The sequence below is a fragment of the Heliangelus exortis genome, chromosome 1 (assembly GCF_036169615.1).
Source record: "Heliangelus exortis chromosome 1, bHelExo1.hap1, whole genome shotgun sequence".
Taxonomy (NCBI): Eukaryota; Metazoa; Chordata; class Aves; order Apodiformes; family Trochilidae; genus Heliangelus; species Heliangelus exortis.
Window position 1 is genome coordinate 43103558 of NC_092422.1, and position 26991 is coordinate 43130548.

Here is a 26991-nt window from a genome sequence, read left to right on the forward strand (position 1 = left end):
CCCACTTTCCAGAGTACATTCTCAACTTCACCTTGAACACAGCTGAGACAGAATCCACCTGTGAGTGACTGAGGAAAAGCACACAAACGCAGTGAAATGCTTCTTCATAAGGAAAAAAAATTACATTATATTGACTTCAACCTTTGTACCAAACATATCTTCCTTCTCCCCCTGCCCACATCTTTCTTAATTCTTTGTACTACCTCCTTTTTTTCAGGTGCTTCCTATCTCCCTCTACACTTCTATGTTTGGTATCCAATTATTACCATTTCCTGCTTTTGGGTACAGAAATCTATCTAAGGCTGAAAAGATACTCCATGTCAATTTTTAGGTAAAACAGCTAATAACAGTAAAAATTTTGTATGATATAGAGTGAAGATTTTGTGTTAGACTTCTTTTACAATGTTTTTATGTCATTAGCAGTATTGAATTTTATCCAATATAGAAGAAGTGTAACAGTCAGAAATTAGCTGAATATTGCAGAGTATTTTTAACAGACTACTCACAGCTTCAGCTTCTGCTCTTGTCTTAAAGGTAATCACTGCATGGAGAGAAGAGTCATCGATCTGGCAATCTTCAATTTCACCATATTGCTTTTAATAAATAATAATAAAAAAAAGCTTAGTGATATAGTTCTCCACCTCTAAAAATGCTGCCCTAAATCCAATTCACTGAAAAATCATATAAAATTAGAATAGTGTACCTTTCACAGCCTTAATGCCAATCAGAGTACTTGTCTTTACAAGCAATACAGCCACTCTTAACTTGCATTTCTTAAAAAATGAAGTGCTGTAGTGTCTGGATTTCCAGATTGTAAACATACAGCTATGAAGTAAAGATATGAAAGAAAAAAAGGTTCTTCTGCTTCAGTACTTCTCCCTTGATCAGAAAGAAGGGATCTTGAGATGATTCCGTTCGTCTATTACCAAACTTTTCCACAAAAAGATTAGACATGGGGATTGCAGAAAAAGTTTCAGAACTTAACTGATTTCAGCATCTCAAAAACATGACCCATATATTCCTGCAATGGTCTATAGGGTATTGCTATCTATAATGCTGCCATCACTGCAAGACACGATGCCCAACATCTGTACAGGTGGAGTGCACTGCACTGCTGATGTGCAGAGGAACCAGAAATACAGCTCAGTGCATTTCCGTGGAATTGGGAGAAAGTATAAAACATCAAATGCACAATCCAAAAAATTAACATTTTTTTTCAGTGCAATAAAATTGTACTTGTCGATACTACTAAGGTGGGGGATTTTTTTGTTTTATTATTTTTGTTTGTTAGAGATTGTAAATTTAAGTCTCTGCAAGAAAAACAAAGTATAAGGAAATGCTAAGTTCTGAGCAAATTTATGACTGACACCATACAACTAACTTTTAACAGTGGCTGATTCTATGTTGTCATTTTTATATTCTTTACATTCAGTTAGACAAGTACATAATAAAATGAAAAACATGAACTGTAACCAACAAAATTTAATCTAGCAATATTCATAAATCACAATATAATGCTGTACATTAAAAGTTAAGTTTTTTCTTTCACTCATTAATGAAACTGGTCTCAGAATCATCTTAGGGTTGGTCAAATGCCTTGCATTGCGTCATTTTGAAGTTTTATGGTCTTAGCTTTACACCAGAATTTGTAAAGACCCTGCTCAAATTTAAGTCCATTACACATCTCTATAGAAAGTACCTTTGTTCCCCTTAAATACACACACACATATATATAAGCATGTATAAATGTCTGGTCTTGTTATGCATCTCTATACAAAGTATAGATAAAAGAATAAAGATAGCTTTTTGGTTGGTATAATTTTTCACTTTTTTTTAATGCATCCTCTTTTTTCCATGAACAAGTATATTGTTCCTAAGTAATATTTTCAGATGCACTGGATAAAGAGAAAACAAGTCACTCAGCAGAAGAATGGCATCCAAAGAACAGAAAAAGTGAAACTGCCACATACCGCAAAATGAGGAAGAAGATCTTCTCTATCACTCTCTGTAAATGCAGAGATTTCTAATGCCCTAGGTCGATGATCCACAACTGCATGCACAGGAACTCCTCTGCCTCTACCCCGGCCTCGTATTCCTCTACCTCTGCTACGTGATGCACCCCGACCTCTTGCATGAACCCCTCTACCACGAACTGAAGAAAGAATCCCTCGTTTGGCAGCCTAAGATGTTTATACATAACATATTGATGTATTAAAATTCATAAGCTAAATATTTAGACAAAAGTAATAATCACACATTCTGATGTTTCCTAAAAACGCATCCTAAAACAAGCCTCAGAAAGAGCAGCTTACAGGTCTTAAAATAGCAAAAGATGAACATGTTAAGAACATTAAAGCTAATACTGTTAATTATTAATACATCAAAATTAAGATGGAAATAGGAAAAAAAGAACCAGGTATTAAAGTCAGATAGCAAAAGAGCCCTTATCTGTGAAAATAGGTCCTCACAGGAGAAGGGAACCACAGTACATCATCTGAAATTTCCTCAACAAATTTTCTTGATATGGTATCTGATTACTTTATTTGTCTCCGAAAGTCCACCCAGGACTTCTGCACGAAACCAGGGCTGTAAAAAGCACCTCCAAGGACAAAGTATTCACTTTAGTTATATGGCTCTAAGTACTCACTAATTTCCATTCCCACAGTGCCTGTGTATCCTTTCTAAAGAACTGGCATGCAGCCTTCGAGAAAAGGCAGAGGGCCGATGACAATACCTCTGACAGTCATTTAAAAAATACTTTTAGAAAGTTATTTTAAGTTTCAAAAAGGCACTTTCATGGATTTGATTCCGATGTTTACAACAATAAAAACAATAATCTTTTCAAACCCGGATAGGTTTGGTGTAAGACTCAAATGTAAAATGAAAAGACTCAAACATAAAATGAAATCACCAAAGCAATGTTTTTAACAAACCCTACTGTTCATAAATAAAGCATTTTTTTAATGCATGCCAGTGATATCACACACACAAAGATCGATCTACTATGGTTTTATTAATGAAATTATTCAGATAAGCTCACAATAGTATATAGTTCACTTTTTGTGTTTTTTCTGTTACTGTGTTTTGGTTCGAGGTTTCTAAAAATATTTCAAAATGTTTTAAATGAATCCAGGAAGTTAAGGATTATGCTGACTGAACAATCAAGCTGTATACTGTTTGGGTTTTCTCATGGAAAAATCAGGGCCAGCTGAAAAGGAACAGCAGGTTATGAGCGGCAGAAGCAACACATGAATATTGTAGAAGTAAAAGTCACAAAGACAATAAATGAACAGAATATTTGCATAAGAAATTGTAAGAATACTGAAGAATCAAACAAACATCAAGAGGAAAAAAAGTCTATATCCCTCTTGTAAATTATACAAGGGACACATTCCACGTTCCTCGTAACGCACCAGTGTGCTTTACAAATAACTCTGTTCTTCTCCATCTACTTTGAGCAGTACTTGCTAAAGGCTTCAGAATATTAATTTTACTAGAAAAATTAATTCTCCTGAAAGAGTTACATTTTTTTTCCAGCTTGAAATACAAACAGAGTCCATAAGAGATGGAGTAAGATTACTACACTCAACTACAGTGTAACTTCATCTTGGACACCCACCCACTTTTCTTCTTCTATTTTACAGATCATTCAATTCACAAATTTTCTAAACGTACGATTTGCGTAACAGCTTTCGGGTACATCTATGAAATAATTATTCACCATCAGAATATATATCATTAACATAACCTTTTATGGCATCTCTATTCAATTTGCTTGGCTTATTAATAAACCTATTTTTACAATTACCAAAGCTGCCTAACAACTCGGTTTTAAAGTAAGACTTTAATGCAACTCAGCCATAGGTATGTGCACTGTGTTCATATGTAGTTATACACAAGACATAACCAGACTTCATTATGAATGATTTAAGCAACACAGCAGCCTGTTTAACAGTAGAAAAGATAAGATTATCATGCAATTAAGCATTTATTACACAATCATATAGGCAAGATAATGCAATCTAACAGAATAACACCCACAGCATTCAGAATGTCTCAAATTAAGACACTGATATGAATTATCTTGCACAGCCTTCTGAAAATTTTTAAAAGCAAGTCCTTAAAAAGTGTTCTATAAATTGAACACTTCTTGAAACACTGTATTTTTTGCTTTCGGTAAGTCCTCTTTCTCTTGAAACCAATGATGTAATAATACTGCTTTTGGCACTTCAGCCTTTTTTGTTTATGTTTAAGAATAAAAGATCAAGCAGTGGGTTTTAGCTCTTCTGTATGAAACACAACACCATCAACAAGCAATAATTTAAAAATACTCCATGCTCTCAAGAAATACTACTACCACAAAACTATAAATGTCACATCATTGAAATAGTTACAGAATTTAAACAGAATAGCAATCAAAATTAAAGACAATACTATTTCTCTACCTCAGTGGGATTCAGAAACTGATTTTCTAAAATACTATCGCTAAATGCCTCCATCTACATGAAACTCGATATTGCACTCTGGAAAAAAAAACAGTTTGATACAGCACACAAACTAATAAACATATATGAAAACATTTGGTTAAAAGTTAATTGCTACAAAAGAAAAGACAAACATACTTCCAGCTGTAGCTCTGTATATTTTCGTCTTAATTCAGTAACTTCCTCCCCAGCTTGCATCTTCTTGTATAAATCCAGTTCAGTATCTAGTAACTCTTTCTGCATCTAAGAAATTGTTATGGTAAATTATTAGTTCCACAGCTGACATTCTCTACTGAGGAAACAATTTTCTGATAAAATCTAAGAATCTATTGCTACACTATTATCAGATGTCTACTTAAAAATACACAGTGACTTAAAAGACTGGCCAGAGTTGGCCTCTAGGTATGGCAGAGGCCTGCCACAGAACCTCTACCTGGAAAACAAGTTCCTATAAATTCTAAGGAATTTGAAAACAAGAAGCTGTTGTGAAACCAAGTTGTGACTTATTAATTCAGGTGGCAGCTGTGACTTTGCAGGTATACTGCTTACTATGCTAGGTTTCCATCTTCGAAGCACAAGCTTAGGAGCCTTCTTGGCAAGATAAAACTTTGATGTGTAGCAGTTTGTTTCTGAGCTTGGTGACATCGAAGCTTTTAGATTACCATGCACAGCCAAAGCCAATGGAATTTTTTCTAAAATAGATATTCACAAAATAGAAGATGCAAAATTATTAAGTAGTGATGATGAGATAAAAAGGGATTCTACAAGAAAGAAAATAGCAGGACAATTAGGAATGAATGCAAAATCTGTAATTGTTAATGAGAAAAAGCATCTAAGTTTAGTACAATTACATAATGCAAAAAAGCACAAATGATAGTTCTGTTCAGACCACAGTACAAAAAAAACCCCAAACCCACAGTAATAAGATCACTGCTAATAAAATGCTGGTCTGATGCACTTCCAGCACACAGTGCCTTAAAAAAAAAAAAATCTACAAGAAAGTTCAAAAATATTTGAACCCAAATTTAGGCATGTTCATTGCAGTCAATAAGGTGTAGGTGCTGGCACAGATGCAGGAAAGGGCTTTATGTGACCATGAAAATTTTACTTGAAACTGTTCCAAACAGAAAGCTTGCTTTTTTTTTTTTTTTTTTTTTGTAATATATATACTTTTAAATGGAAAATGCAGCAACCAAACGTTCTAGTGACATCACAAATGAAAGGTAAAATTATAGATGACTGTGAAAGAGTTACACCTGTTGATACAAAACCACAGCATGTAACCATTCAAAGGCTGGTTGTCAAGAGATGAAGGTTTCGCAGTTGTGACAGTTGGAAACCAAGTATCACCAGTGAATGATTAGGAAGGGGCTTTTTTGTTTCTTTTTTTTTTTTTTTCCTGGAAGCTTTAAAAGAAAAAAAGCTGGATTATTCAACTGGAAAACTTCAACCTGACCCCCTCACAGCCCCATTCTCTGACTGTTTATGGCAACCACAGAAAAAACAAAAAAATAAAATTAAAAACCTCATTATCTTCTGTACAATGATTTTCAAAGTTTTCAAACTCAAAACAGTGTTCCTCTCAAATCCCTCTGGGCTGTAATACATCAATGACACATCATCCACTTGTGAAGTTTAATGACCAACAGAACTCATAAGCAGTCAGTGACATAGGTGTCATAAAGTCTGAAGATTTCTGAGGTTTTTCTAGTGCTCTGAATGAAGACTGCCCTTTTGCAGAGGTGTGCCAGGTCTCAAGAAGACAATACCAAGAAGCACACCAAGAATGGACATCCCAAGAACCAACAATGATTTCCAGACTCAGGGGGAAGAGTTCCTTATAATCTGTGGGAACTAGGACAAGCCAAAATAGGTAGAGATGATGGCACAGCCACAGAGGCCTCACCTACCTAAAGCTTCCAGTTTGCTATGTCTTCTAAGCTGACAAGGTTTTAAATGCTAAGAATATGTAAGAGAACCTAGAGCTAGATCTTTCATAAAATTGTCAAAGTTGTAAATTTTAATAGAAGGCTCTTGCTAATTCCTTACTTTCACAAAGGTCAGATGAGACTTGATTGTTTTCTCTTTCAAATGTTAACAAAACAATGCTCACAAATAATGTACAACCTCCCTGAGGTTGTAATAAAAGCAACTTTTCTACAGCTTGGATATTTTGTCCATTATGAAATGGGTTTGCTTAAAATGCTTCTTTCCTTTCCTGACTACAAAATAAATGAAAAAACAGCTTAGAAACCTCACTGGAACTAATTCAAATTAGTGTATCACCTCACTTCACCAAATGAAAAAAACAATCACACAAGGAAGTGGCAGACCAAGTTGCAAAGCAAAGGATGATACAGGCACAGGAGATTAGAAAACCAGCAAAATTGGGTTGAAGAGACCAACCCAAGCATACACATAGCAATCCATATAAATGAGGGATGGCCTACAGAACAGTATCGTGGAGCAAGATCTCATTTCTTTCCTAGGAAATCAGTGTCTCCCTGAAATGCTGGTAAACTAACACACACAGCATGTGCAATAAAGAGGATGACTTAGATGTCTGTGTGCAGTTAACAGGGCTACAATCTCAGAGAGCACAGAAACACCAAAGGAAAACTCATGCAACTGGAATGTTGCAGTGACCCATGGTGTCTCTTACAAAAGGAAAAGCCAGAACAGTGAGGAGCAGGAGTCACCCTTTAAGTGGCAGTGCAGTCTGCATGCACAGAGCTCTGCCTGGGTATGGGTGATGAGCCTGTCAAAAGTTTGAGTCAAGATGGAAGACCACTGTGTGTTACATGCTGCAGTGGGTCTGTGCTACATGTTGCAGAGTCAGATAAAAGAAATAGATGTGGCTTCCTTCAAACAACTGGACAACTTCTTCAGACAACTCCTGTTTTAAGACCCTGGGCCTGGATATCTGCCTGAAAGGCAGGTTGATTTTCAAGAATCACATTCCACAAGTTGCACAGAATACAGGAAATAAAGGAAGGGGGGACAGGAGGCCTGCCAGGAGGAACAAGGAGCTCCTAACAAAACTTAAATCCAAGACCAAGATGTACAAGAGATGGAAGCAGGTCTGATCAGAGGAGGAATAAAGAGAAACTGCCTGATCATGCAGGCATTGGTTTGGAAAGCCAAAGCCTATCTGGAGCTGAATCTGGCAAGGGGGTGTGGAACAAGAAAAAAGGTTTCTGCACATGCCTGTGAACTGCAAAAGGAGTCAGCCTGTCAGGAGCACCATGTGGTGAATAATATGGGTTGACATTCATTAGAATGTGAAAGAGAACTGGGCAACAAAGGACACAGGAATAGTCTAGGTACTCAATACCTCCTACTCCTTAGCCTATACTGGAAAGACTTGCCTTCAGCAATCCCAGATCCTGAGACCAGTGGAAAATCCTGGAGTAAGGAAGACTTACCTTGGCTGGAAGAGAATCAAGTCAGCAAAAAGATCTGGGAACTACATGCTGGACAGCATCACCACAATCCCTCCGAGGATGAAGGAGCCAACAATCTTATCTTCCAAAGGCTTGGAAACCACTTCCAAGCATATTAAAAACAAGAAGATGACTGAGGAAAGGGAAGGAGAAATCATGCCTGACCTTAACAGTCACCTACAATGAGATAACTGGCTTGGCTAGTGAGCAGAGTAGTGGGTTGTTTATCTAGACTTCAGTAAGACTTTCTATACTGCCATCCACATCCCCCCCACACAGCCAAAAGCATACAGAGATAGTGAGATTGGCTGAACTGCTGGGTCCAAAGGGTTCTGATCGGTGAGAGGAAGTCCAGCTGGAGACCTGTCACTAGAGGTTTACCTCAGCAGTCAATACTGTTTAATATCTTCATTAGAGACCTGGATGGTAGGACAGTGTGTCCTTAGCAAGTTTGTGAGCAATACAAAATTCAAGAGTAGCTGCTACAGCAGCTGATTGTGTTTCCATTCTTCTGTCACCTGGTGCAACAGGACATAAAGATTTCAACACAGGGAAATGCCAAGTCCTGCAACTGGGGAGGAATAACTGCAACAACCAGTACAGGCCTGAGGGGTCCTGTTGAAGATGAAGTTGTTGAAGATGAGCCAGCAATGTGTCCTTGTGGCAAAGAAGGCTGACAGCCTCCTAAGCTGGAGTAGAAAGAGCACCACTAGCAGGTCAAGGGAGGTGATCCTTCTCTACTTTGGAGTGGTGAGAGCACACATGCAGGGCTTTGTCCAGCCCCAGGTTCCTCAGCACAAGAGAGAGATGTTGGACAGAGTCCAGCAAAAGGCCACTTGGATGACTGGGGGACTGGAGTGTCTGCTGTATGACCAGAGGCTGACAGAGTGGGGATTGTTTGACTTCAGGATAAGAAGGGGACAGGGGGGGTGGGACTTCATCCATGTGTACAGACACTCTGTGTGGATAAGTATCAGATAACATCCAGGCGTAAGAAGCTACAGCTGAATAAATACAGATCATTTCAGTACTTCTTTTTGACATTTCTTATCGAAAGTGTACACTGCTGTAACTTAAACTGCAGATAATTTTAATGCCTATATTTCAATACAAAATAAGGTGGCAGAAATACTGTTTCAAACTGAAAATTAATGACGCATTCAAGTTGAATCAGGGATGTAATACTATACCAGCTTTTAAAAGACAACTAAGCATTCTGAAGATTTAAGAACTGAAATTTCCTCATTTGATAAAGAAAGAAAAGCTCATAATGCAAAGAATACAATGATTTCTTCAAATGTTACTTCTCAAATTTTGCTTAAATCTGAACTACCTTCTCACCTGTTTGGGAATAAATAATTCTATAAAAACCAAAATACTGGATTTTTAAAACTTAATATAATTGCATCTTAAAGCAGCTGGGAAAAAGGTTATAGTCATATACTAACAAGAATTAGAGTAGAGGAGGGAAACTACTCTCATAGATACAACCAAACCATGGGTAGCCAGATCAAAGGAAAACTGATCACTATAAACTTCAGTCTTAGAAAGCTCAATATAGCTAACATTTTCAGTAACAAAAGAAAAAAAACACCTCATAAAATTATGTACTAGTACAGCAGTCAACTTGCTTAATGAAGTTTGCTTTGTGTATTAAACCTGACCAGAAGATATCTGTGTTGCATGGCAATAATCCTTTGCATAAGAAATAGTATTTTCATGATTTCTGTTAAAATATAAGAACAAAACACACTATATGCAAAAGACCAGGTAAGGCAAAAGAAATAATAATAGAATTTTGGTTTGTTGTCTTTCTTTTGTTTTCTAGATTATATAGTATCTATGTAACAGTGGATAAGCCTTTCATTAAAATAGCATGGGTTTAATATTAACTATATTCCTTTTAAAAGAGGGCAAAACGAATCTCACTTCAAAGAAGACTTCAAAATTAAATCAGTACAGTTCTAAATAGCGCTGATGTGGCTGCATATTTTCATTCTGCTGACAGGAGCACATTAATTCATCTTATTAAAAAGATGACCAAAACTTGAGTACCTGAGTCTTAGTTTTCATGCTTTTTAAAGGAGTCCCTCCTCCTGGTGATACACCTTTTAATTCATCCTTTAGCTTGGTAATGCTATTTGTCAAAATTTCCAGTGTTTTCATTATTTCTGCTTTGTCTTCTGACTTCATGGTTTTATTCTTCTCCAGCTTTGAAATCAGCATCTGTCAAATGTAAAAAAATATTCTTTTTACTCATCAACTGCTGTTACAGATCTGTTTCCAAGTTTTCATTATAACTAATGGAAAAACAGAGTGTTTCTTTTGCTTGATCTTCAAACTCAACTGGCCTTTAATAGCTTATATTAAATAAAAATCTTTGACTGAATCTCTCATTAGTTAATTTGCTAACATCTGATATCTCCATTTCATCGGGGCAGATTTGCTCAACATATTAAAATTATTTCAAAACTTTTTTGCAATTTAAATGATGCTTATGTCTTTTTCTCCTACTAAGCCTGAACACAGTCATACATACTTTTCTACATCAATTTTTCCCGCTTTTATCAAGTAGAGCTCTCAGGTTTCCACTTCTCAAAAAAAATATATGCACACTATACCAAAATTAGGCAATTTCAGCTAAAATAAAATCCAATTTGCATAAGCTTGTAGATTTTTAAGTGAACTAGCAAGACATGTTAGGTTAAAACTCTAAACTTAAAATAGTAAGATCACATCATAATAAGAACACTAAGTTATTTTGTAGCTCATGCTTACAATTCTGAAATATTTTAGAGAAGTGAACTGAGATTTTATGACTGCCTTTCTTTAATGCTAACATTTTACCTTTTGTGTTTCAATGTGCTTCTCTAGGATTTCTTGCTTCTTCTTTCTCACATCTTGTTGAAGTCGTAATGCTTCCTAGAGGCGTAAAAAATTACAAGAAGTTTCTAGATTTTCAAAACCAATACCAGGAAAAAAATACACTATGCCTGACAACTCTACAGTAGTTACTTGCTGTAGCAGGGAAGAAGTTAGTAACATAAACTCAAGGTATCAATAGGCAGTATTTCAAATTATGTTTTGGAAAAGAATGCATCACCAAATTAGCAAAAGATAAAATGAACTTCCTTCATTACATCTGTGCTCCAAAGACTTCATTATTACTTCCCTACAAAGGAACCTCTTACACAACTCTGCTGAAAGCTGAAATGCAAAATAATACACTGCCTCAAGAGATACAACATGGAAGAATTTAATTGCACAGGAACAATATCTTGAAAGTAACTGTAAATCAAGTTTATCGATTAAAGCACATTCTCTGGTACAGTTACAAGCAAAAAGAAAACACACTCTATTTTTAAAGTTAAAATGTTACCCAGAAAAAACTCTTTTGCATGTGACTACTGTAACTTGGAAGTAACATGTACTACCACCCAATCTAATTTTAAAAAAATCTTGACATTACAATGAGCAAATCAAAATGAACTGATACTGATATATTTGTGAGATACTGCACTCAGAAAGAGAAACAGGAGAAGATGCCACAGCTGCCATGCTCAGCTCCTACTTCTGCCCACTGAGAGAAAGCAATTGCTTCTTACTCTCAGACACAGTTTGTAAAAGTCTTAGATACCCATAGAAAACAATTAAGAGCCCTGACACCAACATATTTAATGGGATAAAAGAGGGGAAGCAAAAGACAATTTTGCACCTCTAGATCACCAGCCAACTGGGATCAGACTGCAAGTGGATCACCTCACATAAAGAATGTAAAAGCACAACAGCCATAATAGAGAAACAGTAGTAAGGTTTTCATATGTCTTCCCAAATACTGACAAATGCTGCTGCATTAAATGTTAGTTCTTTAAAACAGGGTGCAATAATTTTTCTAAAGGGAAAGGGAAGATAAGACAAGGGGATGAATGCTAAGAAAAACTAAGAAGATAGGAGGCAAGAAAGGAGTGAGCAGTACAAAATCATGTTTTTCTACAAGTACTAGTATATTGCAATGGAAATTTCTGAAGACAGGAAAGAACATAAGAGTACATGAAAAAAGCACCAATCACTTAGCCCCATCTTCAGCATCTTCTCAAGAAAACCAAAACCTACAGCTGTTCTCATGAGTCAGTAATTTTATTACAAGCTTTTTGCCATTTCACAGGCAATTAGCATCTTAACTTGAAAAATTAAAGGTCTAATTCTGAAAAACATGTTTTAGGGGACAAATACAAAATTAAATTCTGAAATTGCAAGTTATTTCTTTAAAGTCTGGACCAATGCCACAATTGAAACACAGCTACAATTGCTGTTACTTCAACTTATATTAGATGTTAGTTACAGAAATTTATTAACAGACTAAATTCTTTGTTTAATGGGTATACTGCTTAGAATGATAATGTTTTAATCTAACTTAGTACTGAACTCATAATTTCTGGTTTGAAACCAGTAAGAAAAATGCTATCCTACAATTGGGTTTTATGAATAGTAAGACTAAACTTGAAAAACAAACTTTACAGAGCTCTTTTGAAAATTCTAAAAGAGCTAAGCTACAACTAAGTGACCTAATCCAGGTCAAATGAATTTTCTCTCTAGGATAACAAAAAAAAAAAAAAAAAAAAAGAAAACCTAGTATTATGGAAAAAAAAAAAATGGATGCAGGAGAACCACAGTCTGTAAACAAAAAAGTGAAGAGTCATACATTTCTCATTTCTCTCAAGTGAAGAAACAATTTTGGTCACAAGTACAAAAATCATTGAAAATAACTGCTAGTTTAATGAGAATAAAGGCCAGTTCCAAAAAGGCCTAAGAGAAAAGAATAGTGACACTCTTATATTCTCTTCTCACTCACAATAGACAATTCATGCCTAAACATGAAGATTCTGCTTACAGAAAGTGTTTCACATTTTGAGTTTCTAGACAGTTTTAGAACTGCTTTTGCTGCCTGAACATGCACTGAAAAAAATAACATAAGAATGCTGAATTTTCTTGTCCTTTGAAAAGAAACTGTTACACTGAATTTAATCTTATAACTAGTTTCATTTATGCTCTTGAGATAAATATACATAGTGCACTATGTCTAGTGGTCACAAGTTCCTAATCTAGGTCCATTTCATAAATAAGTATATTTAATTTACCTGTTTTTTCTTCTGTGCTTCATTAGAGTCTAGCACGGAAGTGGAAACAACAGGCAAAGATTTCTGTGCTGCCTTCAAAGCAGCAGGGTTGTACACAGTTTTTGTCAAGCCAGTAGAAGTGGATAAAACCTATAGGAGGAAATCCATTTTATTTTTTTGCCAGTGAACTTCAATTAAAAAAAAAACACAAGTGCTTAAAAATATATCTGTCTTTTCTTCTGTTTTGATGATATGGAATATAAAAATTTAGTGTAACAATTATATTTGGAGTTGTTCAAATTAAACAATGTTTGAAGAGGCAGCATCACAAAAGATATCTAGGGATTATGAACATCATATTATAAATCCTTTCCACTGATATTTCATATGTACTTCCAAGTTTCAAATATATAAGATTTTACATCCTTGAGCATAATTAAGGAAATGGAAGGCTGGTATTTTCCCAAGAATAGTGGAAGTTTTTGTTGTTGGGGTTTTTTTTGGTTCGATCTTTTTGTTTTCATTTGTTTTTTGATGGTTTGTTGGTTTGTTTTAACATTTGAAATACAACTTCACAGCTGCATGAATTTTCCAAGCAAAAATTCAATATATTTTTAGCACCTAACCTCCAAAGTGGATACAATAGTTCCTTTTCATACGCAGTTTGTGCAAAGCAGAGGTTGCACCATCTACAAAAAGTAACTTAACTCTGATGTCCCTACTGTTCTCTTTCCTATATTTGCCATTAGGTATGAAAATTTTTCCATGACTTACTGAGTACACAGTTGTTGCCTTGCAACCTCTCTAAGTATACTATGTACATCCCCACAATACCTGAAGATTTAGACTATTCTGTTTTCTTATCATGGCCCTTTAAGGACATTTTGGTCATGTTAGTATTGAAAAATTAACAGCTAAGTGCTGGAGGTAATGTAGGCATGATCTTGTTAGCAAATCACAGAAATTATGCAATTAGTTTAATTTCCAGGAGTTTAAAAGTAATTTATGTATGTGTGGAAAATTAAGATGCATGCAGAGCCTCGATAAAATAGTCACAATGCCCATCAACAGAAATAAAAAAAATAGACAGCCAAGAAACATTAGAAAGACAGAACAGATCAAGAGATGAGAAGAATTTACAACAGGAATGCTTCATATAAAAGCTTTTCACTTCATTGCACTATTTATAACATTTCTTCCCACAGTAAAGTATTTTATGGAGTAGGCAGTGCAGAGAGAACAATAACAAAAAAAAACGTATGGTATGAGGTATTATAAAAAGTGATATAAAATGCTCTAAGCAGACCTTAAAAAAGAAGATGAAGAAATTTTTTTCAACTTATTAAAGCACATTTCTGTGTAAGGTATGAACGTCCTGATCACATACTTTCTATTACAGAGTAGCTTTAGGACAGGCTACATTACAAACAAACTGAAGACCAAGTTAAGACAAAAACACCAACACTCCTTTGGACCTGAAGTGTCTTTATGGAAGAATCAGCCACGCTTACTTATCTCTTTTAACATAAAGAAAGATGCACCAGCAAATGTACCTGCATCAGCTGACAAAGAAAGCCAAGTAACAACACATTCATGTCTTTTAAATCCCTCAACACTTTCCAATGGAAGGAATAGTGTAAATCTCTTCATAGGTTAATGTAGGATCCAATTCAGATCTTACAAGATCTCACCATGACTACTTTCATCTCCTTTTTCTCCTGGTCTTTTGGAAGCACAGCTACCTACTCACTTATTGGAAAGTTTTTGTCAGACCCTGCACTCAACAATAAGCAAAAAAAACCCTATCCAGGAAACATCATCTATGTTTTTTTGTAAGCTGTCAATTTTTTAATTTCTAATGTTTATATAATGTTGTCACTGCAAATTAAGCAAGGTATTTCCTTGAAGAGGGACTGCAGTAAGCAAAACCAGGCCAAACCAAGTTTCAGAACTATTATATTGCCAAAGGAAACAGCTGCTTCACAACCAGTTCACTCAACAGCCTAACAGCTAATGAACATCAGTCTGGACTGTAAGACAACATGTCAGAGAACCATTTTGGCATTAATATACTCTTTGTAGAATTACAGAATGAAGGAAAAAACAGTATTCCCACGCAAACTGAAAAAGACTTTCTATTTCTAAGGTAAATATGTAGTATGTATGTAAAATGTAGTTCAGGAATACACAGTAAGATATTTATCTGCAACTAATTCAGGACAACAAGAATGCAACTAATCAAATCAACAACAAAATACAAGAAAGAAGCCAAGATCAGTGGATTTAGATGGACTGCTCAGCTTGAAATGAGTCAAAGAGACATCCTCTAGTATTACAAATCAACATTAAGTATTGTTACCTTTGTATGCTAAGTAGAGCATACTGTCTTTGGAGTGAATTTTACTTGTTAGTTTCCACTAAATACATTAAATACCATACTGCAAGAAGGCAGGGGAAGAAGAGGGATGGGGGAAAATGCAGTGGATGCCTCATTCATTTCAGGTCAAGCCAATTCCCAATAGAAATATATACCTAGGCAGAGGAATGTTGTTACCAGATAAAACTTGCTGCCTATCAAGCCAAAGTCTTCTCTAGTGGATCTCACTGGAGATGCCTGTCCCCTAAGGTGCTAACCTGGAAACCTGCATCACAAACTTTGCTACTGAAGTAACATCAACAGCTTCCTGCTCTGAAAATTGCAATCACTGGACAAAATACTTAACTCATAACCACAATTCAGATGCATCTCTTTCACCTTACCTCTCTTTGTCCTTCCTGTACTGATTAATTTCCACTTTTATCTTTTTACAAGTACTGCAAATTGTAAGACCAAATAAGAGGGTAAATGTTTACATCATCACATTCTGTAGGACACAGAAGTCCAAAAGCATTTGTATAGAAAGGCTTTCTACAGATTCATAGGTAGTGTCAAAATGCTTTGGGATTTTTTAAAATCTATTTCTGTATTTTTCCAATATTTTTAAGGATCCTGGACCATATCTAGTTATTTTCATGAATGAATAAATGGAAAAGGCTATAATAAAACAAAAACCGCAGAACAGCAGCTTCTGTCCTAGCATTTTTCTTGTAATCACTTAGCTGTCTCCTAAGATGAGTTTGAGCTTTCACTGGTATTAAATATGAGAGGAAAAGAATAAGAGAGATTCTCTTACCTTTTCCGTTGCTGGAGTAACTGGCTTTGACACAAAACCCAGTCTATCCTTCACAGATAATTTAGTCACGTTCTAAGAAAACAAAATTATAGTTAAAATATACTTTTTGAATTTTGCTTCCTGTGTATTTCCAAATGTTAGGAATATAGAAAAAATATTTAACAAATTAAACCACAGACTTTTGAGCAATAATGTAAGAAAAAAACAATACTAAACAGCTGAAAAAATTACGTTTAGGTATTCAATTTTACAGTAAGTATACATCTATAAATAGACTAAATAAGACAAAGCCAAACCCAAATTTGGAATCCAAGGTTATACTACGTATTTTCTGCAAGAAGTCCATGACAAGGTAGCATGATGAGAACTATCTACACAGTTCCTTTTAAATATGCCTCCATTTTTGTGTTTTATACTATGGTGTTTGCAGGAATCAATTACAAAAAGCTGCTGTTTGAATTTAAACTAATAATGTTTTCTGAAGTGTACAAATACTGAAAACACTTTTAAATGCTGACCATCGGTCTCTACCAGTTTTAGCTGTTTAAGAAATTAATATATATAACAGGATATCTTTGAGTTCTTTGTATGGAAACGAGCTTTCTTTTGAAATCTGAAAACTGCACACTAAGGCAACACTACTGAAATATTTTCAGTGTTTTGTTTTAAACTAAGTAAAAGCTGTGATACTAAAAATAAACTGAGAAAAACACCACTCACTATCAAATTAGATGCACTTACAAGCAGTAAATGTTTACTTGCACCATGTAAGTAATGCATACATCCATACACTATGAAAGCTATTACAGAGAGGAAAATGTGCAACTGATTTTTTTACTTCCATACATACCTGAGTGACTTCTGTATTGGCACTCTGTGCTTCTGCAGGTTCAATATTACTTGCAGGTACTGGACCTAATCGCTCCTTGACTGATTGCTTCACTGCTGGCAAAGTAGGTTGCTGGACTAAGGGTTGGATTACCTGTAACACCACCCCAAGCCCCCAGAAGCACATGATAATATTAACAACAAAAAGCTGCTACACATACAGTTCAGTAACACATGTTGAGATTGCTGCAATGGCATTTAGATTTGCACTTCTTACTTCCTATCATTTCAATGTCTTTTTCACCTGATAGCAAAAAGAAACACTTCGTAAGACTTGGGATATTATACTGATTATTTGTGTAGTTCATACAGCAATAACATCTATTTTGCACTTGGAGCTCACTGAAGTGATCAAACAACTTTATTACTCATGTCCAGTTGGACTATCTTAATTTCCATCTGTTAGAACAGAACAAAAAGTAACAAGCAGTCTTTTGATTCCTATCACAAATCTTTCATCATCAACCATTTTGTTACAGAAAGGCAGAATACAAACTTGCTTCATAAAGACACTTTTTACAGCTATATGTCACTGTTCAGCTTGTATATGTTTAACTTGTACAAAATACTAAAAAAAGGATATGGAGACATGCAGTCATGGGACTGAGGAAGAAGAAAAAAGAGCAGCTGATATTTGAATCTACCATGGATTTGCCCTGACAGCTAACACCTTGCCTTTTTTTCTTTGACAATAACATTTAACACTTAAGACCAAAAAAATGCTTCCAAGCAAGCTTCCTGTCATATTTATGACCCTCAGGAGGTCACTAATCCATTCCTCCACTCCAGGGCAAAGTTAGCTACAGCTAAGCCATTACTGACAGTACCTATCTATCTAGTTCTTACCGATTTCCCATGAAAGAGGTCCTATCACCTCTCCAGGCAAAAGTGTTTCAGTATGCTTTAGCATTTGAAAATATTTCTTAATATCTAATCTAAATCTCCTGTGATGCCTTTTAAGCCCAGTACTTCTTATTGTATTTACCACAGATGTGGAGAGCACATTATTTCCACTTCCTTGCAGAAGCCTTTTATTTGATGATTTATTATGGTTGACTCCCACCATCTTTACTAGGTACATCCACCCCTTTCAAAATTTCCACATTAAGAATTTTCTAAAGTAATACTGCTGAGGAAACAGCACTGGTCAAGAAATTATTTAGAACCAGATATTACTGAAGGGACAACTTAAAAGTCAATTGATTTTACATGGAAGAAAATTCAAGAGTCTGTTTTTAGTGACTGAGACAGAAAAAATCTGTCTGGAAACCATTATAAATACATGTGGAGTTAATTCAGCTGTAATTAATACAGCAGAAGTCTTGACAAATTCAAATATTTATTGTGTGTGAAGTTCTCTAAGGAAAGATTTTTCCACACTATTTGTAGATATGGTATCAAATATAAATTTCAATGAAAAGGGAAGTAAATATTCATGCTTCTGAAAGGCTCATGAATTAAAAATACCTGTTTAATGACTCAGCAATTTGGTAACTGTTACATAGGGTGAAGGTAGATGAAAATACTGCACTTAAAATTTTCATTTCCTGTTTAAATTATTCTTGTCACTGTATGCCCCCCATAACAGACTTCAAATTGTAGTTTCCTGACACCTGATGAAAGGACATCTTTTGTGAAATAGGAACCCTTAATACTGTCACCTGGTACCAAGGGGAATTAATTCTCAAGATAACAAAGCTAACTTTGCAAAGTTGGAGTGCTGTGAAGCTAAAAACATCACAAAAAAAGAGGTAACAATATTTAAAATGGATGTTGTGCAAAATAACAAATATATAGATCAGATATTTGTTTGGAAATACACAGGTAATACTCCAAGCTGGACTGCATAATTAGCAAATAAGCTGATGACAAAAACTACTCAAGCTATTCTTCTCAAAAGAGGTAATGATTTTATAAATGCAAATAACATACTCCACTGCCCTCTTGTGGCTGTTCACATGTAAACCAGGTTAGAAAACAAATACCATTATGATTAACACTAGCTCAGATCAAGCATCATAGATACTTATAGGTTTGAATTCAAACTCTAAATTTGAAGAATAACTGGGGAGATAGTGAGACAGGTGTCATTAAAACTGATTTTTTGTGGATTAAAACACAGGTCAAAAATTACTTATGATTTCAGAAGTACTTAGTTTACTTTCTATAAACACTTTTAAGAAAAATGTTTTAAATTTCATATATATTTTAATATAACATTCTAAACGGAATAAACTTAAGATTCTATACCTTCTGTGTGGTGGCTTGGATTGGTGGTGCAGTGCCCTCTCGATGCCAATAAACTTTAATAAAACGATTATTTAATACTGCTTCTGTACTTGAGATCGCTTTCTTTGCTTCCTCGTGTGTAGCAAACTGAATAAGAGCACCTTCTGGATCACCTTGATATGCAACCTAAGATTTAAAACAGAGGAACAAAGCTTACTGCACCTAGAATTTTCATTTGTGTCTTGGTTATCATAAAGTCACTAGTTTCAAGGCTTACAATTCAAACCCAGTACAGGTCAGCAGATAAATGCTTTCTACCAATGACTCTGAAGAGCAAACTTGAGATTAAGCTAATAAACTTTAAGAAGTTAAAAAAACCCAAAGCAAACAAACTGAAGTAAATACCTGAACAGTCAAACAGTATTTCTAATTGTAAATACAAGTAGCTGTTTGGAAGACAAGAGGAAGCATCAGCAAAGTGAAGAAAATTGCTACAAATAATACAGGCCAGTCCATAAAAATCCTATCTAGTACCAGCACTAGACAATAAAGTTAATTGTGGTTTTCCTCCTTTGACCATTAATAGATTATTTCACACATTCAGAGGACCAAATTATAACCTCTGTAAGAAAAGCATAGCTTGCAGTTTCTATCTGCATAGCTGTCTGTCTCTTTATAGGCATCCACACACAATTTTATTTGCATTGTTGAATCGTACTGCCTGCTAATACATCCATATGCTTAGGTAAATTATGGAAAGGCTTAAGGAATATTTAAGATCAATTAAGAGAGAGATTCCTTCGGTGTTCACACTGGCACAGGAGACTTATTCTGTACTGTATCATTACATACAAAAATATTTTATTATGCATCTTCATTCAACCTCTCAGTGCAAACCAGAAAGAGTACACAAAACTAGTAGATACTATCTGAAACTTTTTGATAATGAGATGTTGATGATGAAATATCCAACTGAGTAGCTTAGAGACTGGACATGAAATACTGACATTACATATAGAGCTTGCAATATGTAACATCAACATAACTTAAGTCTTAGTAATTCACACCTCTTTTGCATCTTTCTCCAATTGTTTGCTTACTTTTTAAAAATGTGGATCACTCAGATACATCACGAAGTAATTATAAGGACACAGGGATTCCTTTCTGTATGAGGAATAAAGGTCTTCTGTATTCACAATTTATCTCAAAAAATACAGAGGATTTAGGATATCAGATCCAAACTTAAGAAAAAGGGTGAAGGAAAACCTTCAAAATCCATTTTTTTCAATGTTTAAACAATGTATCTTAATGTATCTAATCTGGGATGAAAATATTTGTTCAAAATCTAAAAGAAGGCCAGAGCATCTCATTTCTGCTTCCATAAAAACCAATCAGATTGTGTTTAAGAAACCAGGTAAGAAAATAATGAGAACATTATTTATTTATATATGAGAACATAGAAACAGTTAAAAACCAATGGGCATTCTCCTTTTAGCACCTCCCTGTGTATCATTAAGCATACTGCTTTCTCTTTAAAGATTCTTACCTGCAAGTTGACTAAGTTCCCAAATTTACTGAAGTGCTCATTAAGTTTGCTGATATTGTTAAGTTCTGGGGGAACTTTCCTCAATTCAAGTTTTGTATTTTCATTTCCAAACTGCACCTTCTTCTGGAAACCTGGACTACTTGTTCTGTTAAAATTTTGCCTGCAACAAATAAGAATCAAGCCAGAAATCCATAGCAAGCTAGCTAACACCATGTTAAATTGCATAGGCTTACATAGGAGCATGTGTGTACGAGATACAGAAACATCTGCAGACTTAAAAAAAAATATGTAATTTTATAAAAGAGTACAGCATCCAGGCCCTTGTATCTGCAGTTTTCCCCACTGATCCTCTCAGCATATACCAATGCAAAAATCTGCAAGATAATTCATAGTAATTTGCTTGTGCCTGTAAATCCTGACTTCCACACTGCTCCTCTCAAAAAGCTATTTCTCATCTGTCCCAAGCAATCTTACCACTTACACTTCAAATAAACATTTCATCACTTCAAGGCTCTCCACAGGCCCAGTAAACTCTTGAAATCCCTTCCAACCTTTTGTTACTCTGGGTGTAACTGGAAACTAAGCAATAAACCCTGCATTTTCTGTCAGTAACATACCTGGCAACTCAACCCAAACCAGCAATGATACAATTCAAATTTCAAAACTAGTATTAGTCATCCCTAACAACCATCACACTGCAGCATCTTTGTTTCTTAGATCATCCCATCTTTCAGGGAGTACATCTTGTTACCATCCAAAGCAACTTTAGCTATCTCTAAACTGCCTTTGAGAGAGTATAGCCAAATAAAAATTACTTTATAGTGTGATATATTTAAGTATGGCCAGCTTATTCAGTTTACCTTGTTTGCAATTCATACAGATTTATATATGTTTCCAGTGACAGGAAAGAGCTCCACAAAATTCGAACTATTAAGCCAACCTTGTGTTTATGATCACTCACTTGTCAAACCAAGTCTTCTTTGTAGGAACACCACCATCCCCTGCACCGATTGTTCTTTTCCTGGATTCAGCATCTACCACTATTCTCATGCTACTTTTATTAGGAGGTTTTTCTGTAAACAGAGATAAAGATGTTACAGTATTTTCTGTATTTTTTGTGTATTTGATTATAAAAAGGTATTCTGCCCCCAATGAATTTGCAACAAAAAGCCCAACTGTTTACTCTGAAATCACTACGATCTTTGTTCAAACTGGATCACACCTTAGTCACACATTTTTCATCTTGACAATTAGCTGTGGCAAGTCAAAATAGGTAATAGCTTTCATTTTGTCACAGCAACACCATACATACAGAAGGCATCTGCCCAAAGATGACTGCACTCACTGAATTCACAACGTCCCACACAACCCTCTGAGGCTCACATCATTTCTGCTAATACCTCTGTTCTATCAGCTGGCACACACAAAAAAGCCAATGATAAGAAATGTACAGTACTCCAGAGCACTAAGATCTAGGAGCAAGATCTAGGGATGAAGTGGGAGAGGAGTGGCTCTTGCTGAAGAAAAGGAATCATATTGGGGTTCTCCTCACTGAAAATATGCCAACAGAAACATAGCATTATTAAATACAAATACATACAAGTGTAAACAAACCAACATTTGAAAGATTTGGTTTATCCCTTTTCCTTTCTTGTCTTGTATGCTGCTGCTGCTGCTTCTCAGGGACACAGAACTATGAGATTACAATTACTCATGCATAATTGTCTGCTACCAGATAAAGAAAAATCACTCCTTCCTCACCACAACAAAAATCATCCTAACAATCTGTTGCAGAACCACTAAAATTTTCCTGTAATATTATTACAGCCAAGTGTAAATTGTGCAATACTCCAGCAAAAGATTTAATTTTACCTGAAAAATGCAGACATAAAGCAACTGTAAGCATAATTCTCTATTCAACTGAACTTCAATTCCAGTAGGTTTTAAAAAATACAGTGTTTTCCAGTACTGCAAACTGTGAAAACTGCCTCAGTCTGCACTTATGTCAGAAAACCAGCTATACTAAATAAGCATGACTATGAGAGCATACCTCTGGGTGGTAGATCCATATCACCTGATGTGAGTCCTATCAAATTTGGTCTTTGTGCATGTACTCTATGTCTATACATAGGTCTTGAAGTATTTGTTATACTTGGAGCTTCTGGATTATAGCCATCTGTGTCATACGTTTCTGGTAACAAATAAATTGTCTAATTAAAATAAATTGCAGTTAAAACTCCTAAGGTTTCAAATACAATATTTCATTTAATTGCAAGATACAATTACAATGAAGAGCTGTGTAACAGTTACCCTAAAAAAGTCATACAAAGTTTTCTGTTTAAACCCAACGAAAATATTAATCCATTGTCAAGATTCACATTTTACACGCAAATTTTACTTCTGTCCTGAAGTTAGATCATAAAGCGTTGAGTTACTGTCACAGTCTAAATTATACAAACTTGTTCTCCCAAACTATGATATTATCATCTCTATAATATACATTAAAATATAAATCAATGTTATTCTATTTAGCAAACCTTGTGGGCAAAGCCTCAGTACTACACCTGCTGTAAAAAGAGAGGGTGGAGCAGGAGGCGGCTGGTGATGAATACCCGTTGTGACAACAGTAGGAACTGAGCTGGTTGCTGAGTTTGGGGGAGCATCCATGCCAGCAGGCTGCAATGGGGGAAGTGGAGGGGGTGGTCCTGTAAAAAACAAAGAAAAACATTGCATTCATTTATTACCTCCTAGACTAACAGCACACTCAACTCGTAAGGAAATTGATCTTAAGTATTAAGGTTTTTTAAAAAGGTGGGTGAGAGGGTACATATACAGACATGATGCTTTACCATTCGTACGAAACCATCTCCATCAGCAAATGACTCAGAACTGGGACTGCAGACAGAAGCATTTGAATAGTTTAAAGCAAAATGCAGCTGCTAAGCCAGCATTTATCCTCATCAAAAGACCATCTTTAAAACTTTAAAAAATTCCCTCAAATAAATAAATTCTGGTTTTTAGTACTGTGTGACATGTTCTATGATGAGAAACACTCACTTGATGGAGAGTATTTTTCCAAACAACCAAGAAGATACCTACAATTCTGGCAGAATGTCAGAGATCCTTCTTAACTCTGATGGGTTTTTTTGATCAATTGGTTGGTTGGACTTTTTTTACAACAGGTAACTGACAGTTTCAAAGTGGAGCAGTCAAGCCTGGCCTCCAATTTAATCATTGGCAAAAATCAAGCTTTGGAAAAAGATACAAAGTCATATATTTGGACTTCCCCCACAGATATAGCATGTGAGGAAACAGTATGTAAAGCAGAGTTGATCACCCCAGTAATCCTTTCCTCTCTATACTATGTGAAATAAATAAATTCAGTTCTTACTTAAATGTATTATCAACCAGAAATTAAAAGAGTTTAAGAAAATTTCAAGTAATACCAAATATTAAGTGCTGTTGAATAATTTTACCAAATGGGACATCTAAATTAATAAAAAAGAGAAAGGAATAATCATGTAAAACTAACACAACAGTTTTGAACCACACTAGGGAACTGAGTGCTAAGCTGCTATTTTATAAATGTCAGCCAAGCAAAAAAGCATTCATGCAGTTTTTGGTACTTGAGCCAAAGTACTTTCCAATGAAAGTTACTTTACTAGTTTCAAATATAATAAAAAATTGTGTCTCTTCTGGTGTAAACTGGACCGGGTCGTGAATTCTCTTTAATTTTAGTATTACAAATAAAATGTCAAGTATTTGTTGTGGCCAGGATTTTCCCTTCTTCTGTCCTTTAAAATTAAAGGAACTAAGTTTTCCCATGCCATGCCTTTGCTTAAACATAATTGAAATATTACCCCATATGCAAAATTACCATTTAACATGCAAATTTTACAGCAATCAAGTATGCAAAAATTACTATTAAAAAAAACAAATTTGGGGTAAGCTGTGCCACAGTAGAGCATTGTACAACTGTTTAAGATACAGCTGGCAATCTTAAAACACCTTTTAGCACAGAATACAACTCAAGTAACATACAGGCTTTTCCACTAAAAAATTTATTTTAATCTTAATTACCTGTTACAGGTGGAAGGCTAGGTGGTAAGGGGCCTGGTGGTGGCACTGGAGGTCTAAGGTTAACAGGAGGAGGACTCAGAATTGGTGGAGGGGGAGGAAGTCCAGGAGGAGGTGGTCCTTCAACAACAGGGGGTTGTGCTGGGAAAGGCAGAATGCCAGGAAGATTCACATCTTCTACCACTACTGGATCGCTTCCATGATCGAAAGGGCACATGTCTCCTCTCATACAGAAACCCTTTTCTGAAACATCAAAACCAAAAAGAAGTTTTGTCAGTAACTGAACAGCTGCAGTTTGATTAAGAGTACATATGAGACGTTCTGGGTAATGCAACAGTTTGTAAATTAAGAACTTCACATAGCAGCAGAAATTTAGATTAGAAAATTAAATTGACCATTAAACTTCATTTTAACAGCACGCAGAAAGACTGCAGCAACATTCTAGCAGAATAAACAGAGGAGTTAAGATTTTTCTTGTAGAATTAATTCTGCATCACATTGCAACAAACAGTGACAGGAAAGATTGAAATCTGTGTGTTTTGACACTAACAAAAAGTGTTTCTAAGAAAAAAGTGAGGATACTGAGACTGAGAAAAGTTAGAAGTTAATACTATAATATTCAAATATGAGAAAAATCACTCCAATTCTTTTTCTTCTTTTGCCATTACCTCAGAAATAAGAATATTTTGGGTATGTACACCCATATATATTATATATGTGTACATATATGTACATATGTAAATATGAAATATACACATACAAACAAAAAATAATATGCATTCACTTATTTTCTTTTATATGCAAGTAAAATAATGAAATGGGTGAAGAGGAGGGCAACAAAAATGATCAGAGGGGTGGAATACCTCTCCTTTGAGGAAAGGCTGAGAAAGGTGGGTTGTTCAGCTTGAAGAAAAGCTGTGGGGGAGCAGCCTTTGAATATTTAGACTTGTAAGAGACAGAGACCGACTTTTTAGCAGGGCCTGGGTCAGTGGCTTTAAACTAACAAAGGGTAGATTTACACTAGATATAAGGAAGAAATTTTTTACAATGAGGGTGGTGAAACACTGGAACAGGTTGCCCCACCACTAGAAACATTCCAGGTCAGGTTGGACAGCAATGTGATCTAGTTTAAGATGTTCCTGCTCATTACAGGGGTGATTAAATGAGACAACCTTTAAAGGTCACTTCCAACCCACGTGATCTATGCATCTGTGATTATTTATTTAGCAAAAAAACCAACACAATACAATGCAATATGGAGGGAAAGTTGGAAACATCTTCTAGTAAAATAGGAAGAAAGCTGAGTGTCCACTTCCTCAAAACATGAAGCTGAAAAGCAGTCTATATTGCCTCATCTTCAGGAAGAGATAGAGAACACAAACAGAAATAACAGGAGCTCTGCAGAGTAGGCCAAGTATAAGATGTTAAAGTGCTGTTAGGAGTACATTGGAGCCAGCTAGTCACTGAAGAGATAAGTTTATCAGTTTGAAAGACCCAAACAGCCACCACAATGGAAGAGAAATCAATGGGCAGATTTTAGTAATAGTCAGAAATATACGGAAAAAATTAAAATCAACAGTAAAACTGGAGGAAAACTATATCACAGTTTGCCAACACATTACTATTTGCTCCATACTCAGTAACTGGAAATAATATGCTGTTACAAAAGACAGACTGCCAAATACACAAAGTTTCACTGTCATGCCTGGAGATGTTATTTCAAAAGTACTGGAGCCCGCATGTTTTGTTACTTTGTAAAAAATCTGTAGAGCTGGAAGAACAAGACACAATGTTCTGCAGCTCAGCTTGATTTAGAAGAAAACTTTAACACAAAACTACACTTTCACAATTCTTCTCACTGTAGTATTGCTAAGATGAGTAATGGCAAAGTTATTCTTTGGTAGTGCAACTCTGCCAACATCCGAGAGCTCAGCTTCCCATTTTCTTTACTTAAAAAAAAAAAAAGTAAATCACATTATTATTCTAATCAGAGTTCTGAATATAAGCTTTCCTAGATTTAAACTTGTACAAAAA

The 26991-nt window shown here is 35.4% G+C and overlaps 1 protein-coding gene across 6 annotated transcripts in view; it reads right to left on the reverse strand.

The window, feature by feature from the left end:
• Positions 1-26991, reverse strand: part of RBM26 (RNA binding motif protein 26) — a 50655-nt gene that overhangs the window by 6985 nt on the left and 16679 nt on the right. For 2 of the 6 annotated variants that reach the window (XM_071741657.1, XM_071741649.1), the window contains exons 7-20: positions 24961-25200; positions 23418-23585; positions 22931-23071; positions 21842-21953; positions 20881-21040; positions 19356-19520; positions 17068-17199; positions 16218-16289; positions 13066-13194; positions 10775-10849; positions 9983-10153; positions 4623-4727; positions 1971-2180; positions 507-593 (exon numbers count right to left, since the gene is read on the reverse strand). In XM_071741657.1, coding sequence (XP_071597758.1) covers positions 507-593; positions 1971-2180; positions 4623-4727; positions 9983-10153; positions 10775-10849; positions 13066-13194; positions 16218-16289; positions 17068-17199; positions 19356-19520; positions 20881-21040; positions 21842-21953; positions 22931-23071; positions 23418-23585; positions 24961-25200 — 1967 coding nt within the window. The remainder of the gene's footprint in view (positions 1-506; positions 594-1970; positions 2181-4622; positions 4728-9982; positions 10154-10774; positions 10850-13065; positions 13195-16217; positions 16290-17067; positions 17200-19355; positions 19521-20880; positions 21041-21841; positions 21954-22930; positions 23072-23417; positions 23586-24960; positions 25201-26991) is intronic. The other 4 variants (XM_071741679.1, XM_071741668.1, XM_071741700.1 and 1 more) reach the window with 3 other exon arrangements.